This window comes from Pseudophryne corroboree, chromosome 6 (genome assembly GCF_028390025.1).
Source record: "Pseudophryne corroboree isolate aPseCor3 chromosome 6, aPseCor3.hap2, whole genome shotgun sequence".
In the NCBI taxonomy this organism is placed as follows: Eukaryota; Metazoa; Chordata; class Amphibia; order Anura; family Myobatrachidae; genus Pseudophryne; species Pseudophryne corroboree.
This window is the reverse complement of record NC_086449.1, coordinates 633,165,496-633,178,272: the sequence shown is the minus strand read 5'-3', so window position 1 is coordinate 633,178,272 and position 12,777 is coordinate 633,165,496. Positions and strand designations below refer to the sequence as shown.

The following is a 12,777-nucleotide window of genomic DNA, read 5'->3' as shown; positions in this document are numbered from 1 at the left end:
ATCCCCATCACCACCACCCTCCATATACACACACAAAAAAATTCATCTTGCTGTAAAGAGAATTAAATACGGCTATAATTATACCAAAACAAATATATAATGGTAGTTTTTGCCTTCCCTGTAATCTGGGATTAGATGGCTTTTACCGGTGCTCTTTTATTGGTGGTTTCTTCAACACTTTGATATGCAGTGATGTTCCTGTGTGCGGCTTTCTACTAAATGTCGTCTATGTGCGACACCACCAATACGTATGTGTATGTTCTCACAGCAATAACATTGTGGTGCATTGTATGTACAGGTTGTACAGGAATATTCCGAAATACAGAATTTTTTGAGTGAGATAGTGAAACCTTTGTTTTCTGATGGCTCAATGTATACAAACTTTGTTTAATACACAAAGCATACCTCCCAACTGTCCCGATTTTTGCGGGACAGTCCCGTTTTTTGGGGACTGTCCCGCTGTCCCACCCGCGGGCCGCAGTGTCCCGCGGTGGTGGGGGGGGCAGTTGGGAGTCTCTGTCTCTCGCTGCCCTGCTTAGCAGAGCAGCGGTGAATAGACGCTGTGCGCATGCGCACAGCGTCTATTCATTGGAGACAGAGGGAGAGGGGGCATGCCAGCAGCTCACAAAGCGCTGGGCATGCCCCTTCAGTGACGAAAACGGGGGCGTGGCTCGCAATCGCGGATCCTCCCACGAAGCCACGCCCCTTTTCTCTGACGTCCTAGTGGATGCTGGGAACTCCGTAAGGACCATGGGGAATAGCGGTTCCGCAGGAGACTGGGCACATCTAAAGAAAGCTTTAGGACTATCTGGTGTGCACTGGCTCCTCCCCCTATGGCCCTCCTCCAAGCCTCAGTTAGATTTTTGTGCCCGACCGAGCAGGGTGCAATCTAGGAGGCTCTCCTGAGCTTCTTAGAAAAAGTTAGTTTTAGGTTTTTTATTTTCAGTGAGACCTGCTGGCAACAGGCTCACTGCATCGAGGGACTAAGGGGAGAAGAAGCGAACCTGCCTGCTTGCAGCCAGCTTGGGCTTCTTAGGCTACTGGACACCATTAGCTCCAGAGGGACCGAACACAGGCCCAGCCTCGGAGTCCGGTCCCAGAGCCGCGCCGCCGGCCCCCTTACAGAGCCAGAAGCAAGAAGAGGTCCGGAAAATCGGCGGCAGAAGACATCCGTCTTCACCAAGGTAGCGCACAGCACTGCAGCTGTGCGCCATTGCTCCTCATGCACACCACACACTCCGGTCACTGAGGGTGCAGGGCGCTGGGGGGGGGGGGGGGGGCGCCCGCTGGGGGGGGGGGGGGCGCCCTGAGCAGCAATATAAACACCTTGGCTGGCAAAAATACATCACATATAACCCCCAGGGCTATATGGATGTATATTAACCCCTGCCAGATTCCATAAAAATGCGGGAGAAAAGTCCGCGAAAAAGGGGCGGAGCTATCTCCTTCAGCACACTGGCGCCATTTTTCCCTCACAGCTCCGTTGGAGGGAAGCTCCCTGGCTCTCCCCTGCAGTTAATACACTACAGAAAGGGTTGAAAAGAGAGGGGGGGGGGCACAATTTAGGCGCAGTATACAATATATATGCAGCTATAAGGGAAAACACTTTTTTATAGGTGCTATCCCTGTGATATATAGCGCCCTGGTGTGTGCTGGCATACTCTCCCTCTGTCTCCCCAAAGGGCTTTGTGGGGTCCTGTCCTCTATCAGAGCATTCCCTGTGTGTGTGCTGTGTGTCGGTACGGCTGTGTCGACAGGTATGTGGAGGATAATGAGGTGGAGGCGGAGCGAATGCCTGTAAATATGTTGTCACCCCCTGCGGGGTCGACACCGGTGTGGTTGAACTTATGGAAGGATTACGTAAAGTGTCAACTCCTTACGTAAAAGGTCGACGACACGGAACAGCCGGCTACTCAGCTTGTGCCTGTTCCAGCGTCTCAAATGTCATGGGGGGCTCTAAAATCGCCCGCTACCTCAGATAACAGACACAGATGTCGACACGGATACTGACTCCAGTGTCGACATCGATGAGACTGGTGTACCCTCCAAATAGGTCCACCCGTTACAGGATTGAGACAATGAAAAATGTATTACACATTTATGATTATACCCCAGGTACCACATAAAAGGGTATTGTGTTTGGTGAGAGAAAACTATTAGTAGTTTTTCCTGCATCTGAGAAATTAAATGAGGTGTGTGAGGAAGAGTGGTCTTCCCCCGGTAAGAAATTGATAATTTCTACAACGGTTATTGGCAGCGTACCCTTTCCCGCCAGAGGATAGGTCACGCGGGGAAACACCCCATAGGGTAGATACAGCGCTTACACGCTTATCAGAAAAGGTGGCACTACCGTCTCCGGGTACGGCCGCCCTGAAGGAACCTGCTGATAGAAAGCAGGAGGTTACCCTATAAGATTTGGTCACACACTAGGGCATTATATTGCGACCAGCCGTTGCTTCGGCATGGATGTGCAGTGCTCCCGCTGCGTGGTCAGATTCCCTGTCGGAAAATAACTATGGATAGGGACAATATTTTGCTGAAAATAGAGCATATAAAAGACGTGGTCTTATACATGCGTGATGCACAGAGGGATATTTGCCGGCTGGCATCAAAAATAAGCGCTAGGTCCATTGCCGCCAGACGGGGGTTATGGACTTGGCAATGGTCAGGTGATGCCGACTCGAATCGGCACATGGAAATTGCCCTATAAGGGGGTAAAACTGTTTGGGGATAGTTTTTCAAACCTCGTTTCCACAGCTACTGCTGGGAAATTAATTTTTTTGCCACAGGCTACCCCACAACAAAAGAAAGCACCGTATCATCAAGTACAGTCCTTTCGGCCCCAGAAAAGCAAGAGGGCTAGAGGCTCATCCTTTCTGCCGAGAGGCAAAGGTAGAGGAAAAAGCTGCAACACACAGCTAGTTCCCAAGAGCAGAAGTCCTCCCTGCGTCCGGTAGGTCCACAGCATGGTGCTGGGGCTGCTCAGGCGGACCCGGGTACGGTGGGGGCCCGTCTCAGATATTTCAGCGGACAGTGGGCTCTCTCACATGGATCCCTGGGTCCTTCAAATAGTATCTCAGGGGTACAGGCTGGAGTTCAAGACGTTCTTCCCCCCGCCGTTTCCTAAAATCTGCCTTACCGGCACCTCCCTCTGCCAGGGAGACGGTGTTGGTGGATATTCAACACTATAATCACAACAAGTGATTGTCAAGGTGCCCCTCCTTCAGCAAGGAAGGGGTTACTATTCCACAGTGGTTGTGGTACCGCAACGGTTCGGTGAGACCCATCTTGAAATTAAAATACTTGAACTTTTATATCAGAAGATTCAAGTTCAAGATGGAATCGCTCAGGGCGGTTATTACGAGCCTGGACGAGGGGGATTACAGGGTCTCCCTGGACATCAAGGATGCGTACCTGCATGTCCCCATTTACCCCCCTCACCAGGAGTACCTCAGATATGTGGTACAGGACTGTCACTATCAGTTCCAGACGCGGCCGTTGGAGTTGTCCACGACACCGAAGGTCTTTACCTAGGTAATGGCCGAAGTGATGATACTCCTTCGCAAGAAGGAAGTTTTTATTATCCCGTACTTGGACGATCTCCTGATAAAGGCGAGGTCCAAAGAACAGTTGGTAGTGGGAGTAGCACTCTCTCGGGAAGTGCTACAACAGCACGACTGGATTCTCAATATTCCAAAGTCACAGCTGGTCCCGACGACACGTCTTCTGTTCCTGGGAATGTTTCTGAACGCAGACCAGAAAAGAGTGTTTCTTCCAGTGGAAAAAGCCGAGGAGTTGTCATCTCTAGTCAGAGACATCCTAAAACCAGGACAGGTGTCGGTACATCAATGCACACGAGTCCTGGGAAAAATGGTAGCTTCGTACGAAGCATAATTCCATTCGGAAGACTCCACGCAAGGACGTTCCAGTGGGACCTGTGGGACTAATGGTCCGGGTCCCATGTACAGATACAACAGCGGATAACCCTGTCAGCAAGAAACAGGGTGTCGCTGCTGTGGTGGCTGCAGAGGACTCATCTACTAGTGGGCCGCAGATTCGGAATACAGGACTGGGTCCTGGTGACCACGGATGCCAGCCTTCGGGGCTGGGGTGCAGTCACACAGGGAAGAAATTTCCAAGGAGATTTCGCTTCACATAAATATTCTGCAGCTAAGGGCCATTTACAATGCCCTAAGCCAAGCAAGGCCCCTGCTTCAGAACCAGCCGGTACTGATCCAATCAGACGACATCACGGCGGTCGCCCATGTAAACAGACAGGGCGGCACAAGAAGCAGGATGGCGATGGCAGAAGCCACAAGGATTCTCCGATGGGCGACCTACACCCAGGAGAATGGGGACTTCATCCAGAAGTTTTCCAAATGCGGGTAAACCGTTGGGAATGACCACGGGTGGACATGATGGCGTCCCGCCTCAACAAGAAGTTGAAAAGATATTGCGCCAGGTCAAGGGACCCTCAGGCGATCGCTGGGGACGCTCTAGTGACACCGTGGGTGTACCAGTTGGTTTATGTGTCTCCTCCTCTACCTCTCATACCCAAGGTACTGAGAATAATAAGAAGGCGAGGAGTGAAAACCATACTCGGGGTTCCGGATTGGCCATGAAGAGCTTGGTACCCGGAACTTCAAGAGATGCTGGCAGAGGACCCTTGGCCTCTGCCGCTCAGACAAGACCTGATGCAGCAGGGACCCTGTCTGTTCCAAGACTTACCGCGGCTGCGTTTGACGGCATGGCGGTAGAACACCGGATCCTAAAGGAAAAGGGTATTCCGAAGGAAGTCATCCCTACCCTGATCATAGCCAGGAAGGATGTCACCGCAAGACATTATCGCCGCGTTTGGCGAAAATTTGTTGCTTGGTGGGAGGCCATGAAGGCCCCGACGGAGGAATTTCAACTATGTCGATTCCTGCACTTCCTGCAAGCAGGGGTGACGTTTGGGCCTCAAATTGGGGTCCATCAAGGTCCAGATTTCGGCTCTGTCGATTTTCTTCCAGAAAGAACTGGCTTCACTGCCTGAAGTTCAGACTTTGGTTAAAGGAGTACTACATATTCAGCCTCCTTTTGTGCCTCCTGTGGCATTTTTTGGATCTCAACGTGGTGTTGGATTTCCTAAAGTCGCATTGGTTGAGCCACTTAAAATCATGGAGCTAAAGTATCTCGCGTGGAAAGTGGTCATGCTGTTGGCCTTGGCCTTGGCCAGGCGTGTGTCAGAATTGGCGGCTTTGTCATGTAAAAGGCCTTATCTGATTTTCTGTATGGATAGGGCAGAGTTGAGGAATCGTCCTCAGTTTCTCCCGAAGGTGGTCTCAGGTTTTCACTTGAACCAACCTATTGTGGTGCCTGCGGCTACTGGGGACTTGGAGGATTCCAAGTTGCTGGACGTAGTCAGGGCCCTGAAAATTTTATTTTTCCAGGACGGCTGGAGTCAGGAAAACTGACTCGCTGTTTATCCTGATGGCACCCAACAAGCTGGGTGCTCCTGCTTCTAAGCAGTCTATTGCGCGCTGGATTTGTAGCACTATTCAGCTGGCGCATTCTGCGGTAGGATTACCGCAGCCTAAATCAATAAAAGCCCATTCCACAAGGACGGTGGGCTCATCTTGGGCGGCTGCCCGAGGGGTCTCGGCTTTACAACTTTGCCGAGCAGCTACTTGGTCAGGGGCAAACACGTTTGCAAAATTCTACGAATTTGATACCCTGGATGAGGAGGACCTGGAGTTCTCTCATTCGGTGCTGTAGAGTCATCCGCACTCTCCCGCCCGTTTGGGAGCTTTGGTATAATCCCCATGGTCCTTACGGAGTTCCCAGCATCCACTAGGACGTCAGAGAAAATAAGAATTTACTTACTGATAATTCTATTTCTCGTAATCCGTAGTGGATGCTGGGCGCCCATCCCAAGTGCGGATTGTCTGCAATACTTGTACATAGTTATTGTTAACTAAATCGGGTTATTGTTGTTGTGAGCCATCTTTCCAGAGGCTCCTCTGTTATCATGCTGTTAACTGGGTTCAGATCACAAGTTGTACGGTGTGATTGGTGTGGCTGGTATGAGTCTTACCCGGGATTCAAAATCCTTCCTTATTGTGTACGCTCGTCCGGGCACAGTATCCTAACTGAGGCTTGGAGGAGGGTCATAGGGGGAGAAGCCAGTGCACACCAGGTAGTCCTAAAGCTTTACTTTTGTGCCCAGACTCCTGCGGAGCCGCTATTCCCCATGGTCCGTACGGAGTTCCCAGCATCCACTACGGACTACGAGAAATAGAATTATCGGTAAGTAAATTCTTATTTTCATAGGCCACACCCCCTTTTCGGGAGCGCACGTGGCTGCGCCGCGTGTGTGTCCCTCTTTACAGAAGGGAAAAGTTGGGAGGTATGCACAAAGTTATTAAAAATATTGTATTAAATGACCCTCAGGCTGTGTGTATAAGGTGCATATGAAACATAAATGAATTATGTGTATGTACCCAAACTTTGTTTAATGCACAGTTATTGAAAATATTATCTAAAATTACCATCAGACTGTGTGTGCATACGGTGTATATAAAACAGAAATGCAGTCTGTGCTTAGACTTGGGTCCCATTACCATGATATCTCATTATACAATTATTCCAAATTACGCAAAAATCCGATATCCAAAATACTTCTGGTCCCAAGCATTTTGGATAAGGGATACTCAACCTGTATATTTAAAGTGACTTTTAATTGATGTCATCTCTTATATAATCCTATCATGAACAGCTGTTCACCAGATAACCCTGTTCTGTTTAGTATATGCTTATAGAAATACAGTAACAGCTCATCGTTAATTATCTTTTGAATATGAATGACCCTGGTGAAAACTGGATTAAAATAATGATCATATCAAATATTACACAATAAGCTTATAATCATATAAAGTATTTATGTACATACAGTATATTCTATTTATATAACACCACCAAAGTATGTAGTGACTTTATAAAGATTACAAGTTGCAAACAAGGGAAAATTGGCATACAGTAAGAGAATTTGTTATACAGTAGCACAAGGAAAATGGCATTTCCTGTCCCAAAGAGCTGACAATCTAATAATGCCACTGCAGTTCATGACATCCTTAAATTGGCCACTAATCTAACCAATGTTCAACCCACTAACCAGTTGTCCAACCTGCCTGACCATCTAACCGATCATGAAGGGTACTCCGCACACCTAACATCTCTCATCAGGCCACCCAGATTCTCTCCAAATGAAATGAATGACTGTGTAATGTCACAGAAATAGGCAGATGGTGTGTGTGTGTGTGTATGTGTGTGTATATATATATATATATATATATATATATATATAATGTATATATACTGTATAGGCCAGCTACAGGCCAATTGGATCTTGAGCAGGCTTTCCCAGGGGATTTGGGCATGCAAAATTGGGTATAACCATCTAGGGTGGTGCAGATGGTGCTTAGCACACAGTGCATTTGGCTGCGGGCACACCGTCCGCATCCACCCTGATTGACCACTTATGTAGTGCTGCTAATATACATTACAGCGGGCAGTGCTGGACACTCAGAGTCCCTCACCCCGTGCTCCACCACCTCCTCATCTCCTGCAGTGTCTGATGTGGAGGTACTGGAGCACAGGAGCTGTTCCCCAAGGGGGGTACACATACACTTCTCACTGACCATTCACCCAGCTCACTGACACAATACCTTTCTCTCTCACACACACACACACACACCTCATTGACACTACACGCAGCTCACACACACACTGCTCACTGACATTACACCCAGCTCACACACACACACTTGCTCTGCTCACTTACACTACACCTTGCTCACACACACTCTGCTCACTGACCCTACACCCAGCTGTCACACACACACATTGCTCACTGACACTACACCTTGCTCACACACACACACACACACACACACAATCTGCTCACTGACACTACGGGGGGAGGAATGATGCGAAGGAGGAATCAGTTGTAGGGGCCCTACCTGGCATAATGTGTATAAGGGGCTCTATTGTGTGTCGTAATGTGTATAAGGGGCACTGAAGTGTAGCATAACGTGTCTAAGGTATAATGTTGTGTGATGTAATTTGAATAATGGACACTACTGTGTGGTGTAATGTGAATTGGTACTACTCTGTTACCACGCTCCTTCCCCATGAAGCCACGCCACTATATTTTTGACGCATGCCTTTGGCACGCACTGTCCCTATTTTGAGTATTGGGGTGGGGCATCGTTCTGGCACAGTGCACTAAAATGTATAGTTACTTCTCTGTAACCATCCATGCTGCCAATAGCACCAGGGTTCTTCTCCATAGCCCCGGGGCTTTAGGTAATAAATGTTTATTAATAGGGGTAACCCGCACAGACTGACAGCACCATTGCTGGTTAAGAAGTGAGGTGTTTGCACATTCACTTACAGTGCCCCAGTGGGGTACAGAAGAGGATTGCAAACACAGACCGAGTACATTATGGCCGTGTTCCCATTGAAAGAAAGCTTTTTTTTTTTGTGTGCTTATGACCTGGTTGTGTGTAAATACGCCTGATGTAGAGCAGGATGCATCTTGACAAGTGTACCACTCAGCATATGGGTATGAATACACTTTTTCTTACATGCAGCTTTTCAGAGCTTACTTTGCAGCTGCATAGGCGCCCAGTTCTGCATTAAACATGTCTAGCATATAATTAGTGAACCCTGAACTTCCTAGAAAATCATATTGAGTTTAGAAAGATTGCTAGATATAGTTACATCAGGGACAACTCTGCTAATGAGCAATATTGTGTTAGCTGTATCACAGCCATTTACATCTCATGTACACTAACTGCAGCAAATGTAGCTATGTTAGCCTTCAGCATCCTAACTGGGCGTACTGTTATTGGGTGATCATTTATGTTTGACAGATATAGACCAATTGTGTTTAGCTACAGCGCATGAGTAATTGGTCGTCTATCTACATTGGCAGAAATCCCATCATGGTTTTGCATTGATGCTTTCTTCAATATCCTTTCAATGTTTTCAGAAAGCGCAATGCATTACAATCCTTTCGTCTTTTGTGGTCCGATCCTTGAATGCTTCATATAACGCAACTTTTGTATTTTCAGAGAGGGCAGCTGAGGACATAGTATGGACTTAGATTGATGCCGCCATTCATAAGCCTTTAAGCATTAACCTTCAAGATACTGGCACTGCATTCATCTATTCAGTACAACTAGAAAACTACATACATAGAAAAAATATGAAAACATTATTTATAATTCAGATATACTTCAAATGAAGTACTTTGAATCATTTTCTATATTTAATGATTTTTTAAATAATTTTGCTTTATTTTATTTTTTTTCTAGAATAATGGAATATATAAATTGTGGATTTACAGTCTTTCGCTGATATTTCAGCTCAGTCCTTAGTGTATTAAAAAGATTGGCAGATCTGGACAGATGCTATAAGGAAAAAATGTGTAGCTTAAATATTATGTATGAATATTTTGGATTAATAGCATAGATCGGGCAATTACTTTTAAGTGGCTTTTTTTTTTTTTTTTCTTGTATAAAAAAAAAAAACAAGGATAACCCCGGCAAAGTGGAAATTTGGTGGATGTTCTTTATTCCGTAACTATTTTTGTGGTTGTACATTACATTCCTCATGGTTGTTGCAATTACATGATACATTTTGCTCTTTTTCCTTTGAATTTCCATTCTAAGTAAAACAACCAGTGTTGGCTTTTGTGTTTTTCTAAGTCCTTAACTGCATCACTGCTTAAATCTGCTCGCTGTGCCACAAATGAGTAATGAAGCTTTAGTTAATTGGAAGGCCGGCTTACTGTATGTCTAGAGAAACCCAATTTTGGCTAAGTAGCAAGACCTGCAAATGTAAGTTTCTTAATATGGTTTGTCTCCGCTACCCAGCTGTTATTTTCTCGTAAAGCAATGTCTAGCTAAAACAATGTATGATTTCATTCACAATATATGTACTATATCTGGCACTTTGTAAAAAAAAAAAAAAAAAAAGGCCTACTATAGCTCAGTCAAGTACGAATAGACTTAATACGTTTTGAAACCTTCACCTGTAGAGTTAGGAAAAAAGTTATTTTATATATATATATATATATATATATATATATATATATATATATATATTGTAATTAATTTTAACATGGTTGTTTAATGATCCAACAAAATTATATATCTATGTAAATAGTTCACCCCAAAACCTGCATAATTTTTCTTGTGTATTTTTGTTACACGGAACCTGAATTCATATATTTTTTTATATAGTTCACTGAATCCAAGTCCAACATCACCCCTCACATGCCCAATGTTCTCAGCTCCATCAAGTCCAATGCTGACATCATCAACATCTAATGATTCATCTCCGACAAGGTCAGTTGCTGCGGTACCAGTGAAATGCCGTTCCTGTGTAAATTAATGTTGATACGTAATTAATGTTCACGCTATAATCAACTAGGAAGCTTCTGGGACTAAAACCTATCGTATGCAATTCAACACACAGTGTTGGGTAAAGCAGTAGTCATTGATTTTTCTTTCTTCAGTCTTTACTAGGGATTTAAATCTAATGTATACATTTAGCAACAAATCAAGTTGACATTATCAGAAATTGATTGTTGCACAGAGAGTCTAATGAAACAAACAATGGTAACTTCGGAATGGGTGGCATGAGGAGGAAGAAGGTATTGGATGGTATATTGTATGAGAATCTAATTATCACAATGCCTGTCTTCACCCAGCTTGCCCTACAGGTTGGCCATTCACTGACACACTAACCAATTTCCAGACAGGTTTTATTTGGGATAATGGCTACTCCATCAAAGATTTATACATAATCATTTTCTCAGTCTGCCCATGTCCACATCTACTGGAATACTCAGTCTTCAGGGGTAGGTGGGCTAATATTTCTACCAGTTGACCGGTCTGGAGGTCATCTCTATCGGGCTTTGCTTTGAAGACCCCTGCGTGAGTAATCAGTGGTTTTAGTTTGTTCTTGAATCAGGCTGCTTGCTTTGTTGGAGTTGGTTTCTTTCTCTTTCCAACAGGCACTTTGATTACAGCCTTGGACTTGTCTAGTGTGTATGCTTTCTGCAAAAGGTAAATGTGTGTATATATGGAATTGTGCAGTGTATCCTGTATTTACCTACATTTTCCCATATAACCCATAATCTTTCCATATACAGCACATTTACAAGCAGCAGTTGGGCAGTGTGAGGGCTGAGGAATGTGGTTGTGGCACTATGCCAATGCTTGCAGACCAAAACAAATGAGGAGTATTACAGCTAGTTCATGTCCTTGAAATCCCAGCAGGCTCTGAAGAGTATTATGCTGGCCAGAATATCACAGCTCTGACATCAACCCACAAGAGTAAGGTACCCTGAGCACAGTAACCAAATACAGCGCATGGCAAACGCAAAGTCATACAGGGCCCACGCCTAAACCTACATTCAGCTGCTTTTAAAAGGCTATAGCTCTATAAATATCCAATTGTTTATACAGTAGAGTCGGAATCATCAAATCTAAACAGCTGTTAATAATGGCTTTATTTTAGTGATCAAACAGGTGAGGGAAGAGCATAATACAATATATGCTCAGATGGTGGAGTTACACTACTGTATATATGGTGGGGTGACAATTCTGTATATATAGATGGCAGGGGCGTAATACTGGATATATAGATGGCGGGGGCACGATACTGGATATATAGATGGCAGGGGCACGATACTGGATCTATAGATGGCAGGGGCACAATACTAGATGTATAGATGGCATATTTTCTAATAAATTTTAAGATATGGAGATATAATTTTTTGGTGAAATTTGAATTAAGTCAATTACTTTTTTTTTTATTATTCCAGCACTTTTATACAGTAGTTAATAGTGATTACTGTAGAAGCAGAGCAATATAAGTGCTATTGCTGAAATGTAGCCAACCTGCATGGCCTGAATCTTGGCTGCCATCATGGCTGCATATGTCCTGTTCCTGTTCCTGTAATGTGGAGATAAGATTCCTAAATGGGCTACAGTGTAATTGCAGTGGCAATGGTCCTGTTTGTGCACAAATTTTATCAACCTTGTTTTGGAGTCTCTCATGCTGCTGTGTGCTGGGCTGCAGTGGGTCCGGGGAGGCTGTTCTAGCTGAGGGCAGGGGGCGGGGTTAGTGATCACACTGATTGCGTCCCCCAGGATCTGTTCCTGGCTGGGGGATGCACAGTGCCCCTTATGCAGGTTGTTGCCACTCCGCAATGCATAATCAAAAGGATTTGGCCACACCTCCATGATTAGACCACGCCCCCTACATTACTGGGGCCCTGAACAGACTGTCTATGGCATGGCTGCCTCTATCTGAATTGTTGATCAAATGTTCCCAACTCTTTAGAATCAAATAATTAACCAATATTTTGCTGACAGTTGCTGTGTCTACTTCTGTGTGTAGGTAACGTTCAACCCAAACAGAGTCCATTACAACAATTACAGGTACTGTACACAGTTCATGACAAAAATTACAGGTTCAGTACAAATCAGCAATTACATGTACATTATATTTCAGCAATTACAGGCACAGTAGTCAGCAATTATAGGTGCAGTTCGAGGGTGTGCAACAAGTTTCCGGATGTGACGCAAGTACAGTAGACGCTATCTGACTGTCTGGTTGTAAACTGTGATCTCTGACTAAAGTTTTTGTGGAATGTCAGGGCACAGAACCGTACATAAGCAGCACTGCACACTGAAGAAGTCACCATGTTCACTTCCTTCA

General features: G+C 45.2%; 1 protein-coding gene across 3 annotated transcripts in view; it reads left to right on the top strand.

Moving 5' to 3' along the window:
- Positions 1-12,777, top strand: part of ARHGAP26 (Rho GTPase activating protein 26) — a 1,013,198-nt gene that overhangs the window by 951,539 nt on the left and 48,882 nt on the right. For 2 of the 3 annotated variants that reach the window (XM_063928129.1, XM_063928128.1), the window contains one exon: positions 10,290-10,394. The exons of the other annotated variant lie outside the window; for it this stretch is intronic. In XM_063928129.1, coding sequence (XP_063784199.1) covers positions 10,290-10,394 — 105 coding nt within the window. The remainder of the gene's footprint in view (positions 1-10,289; positions 10,395-12,777) is intronic. 3 annotated transcript variants of the gene reach the window in all.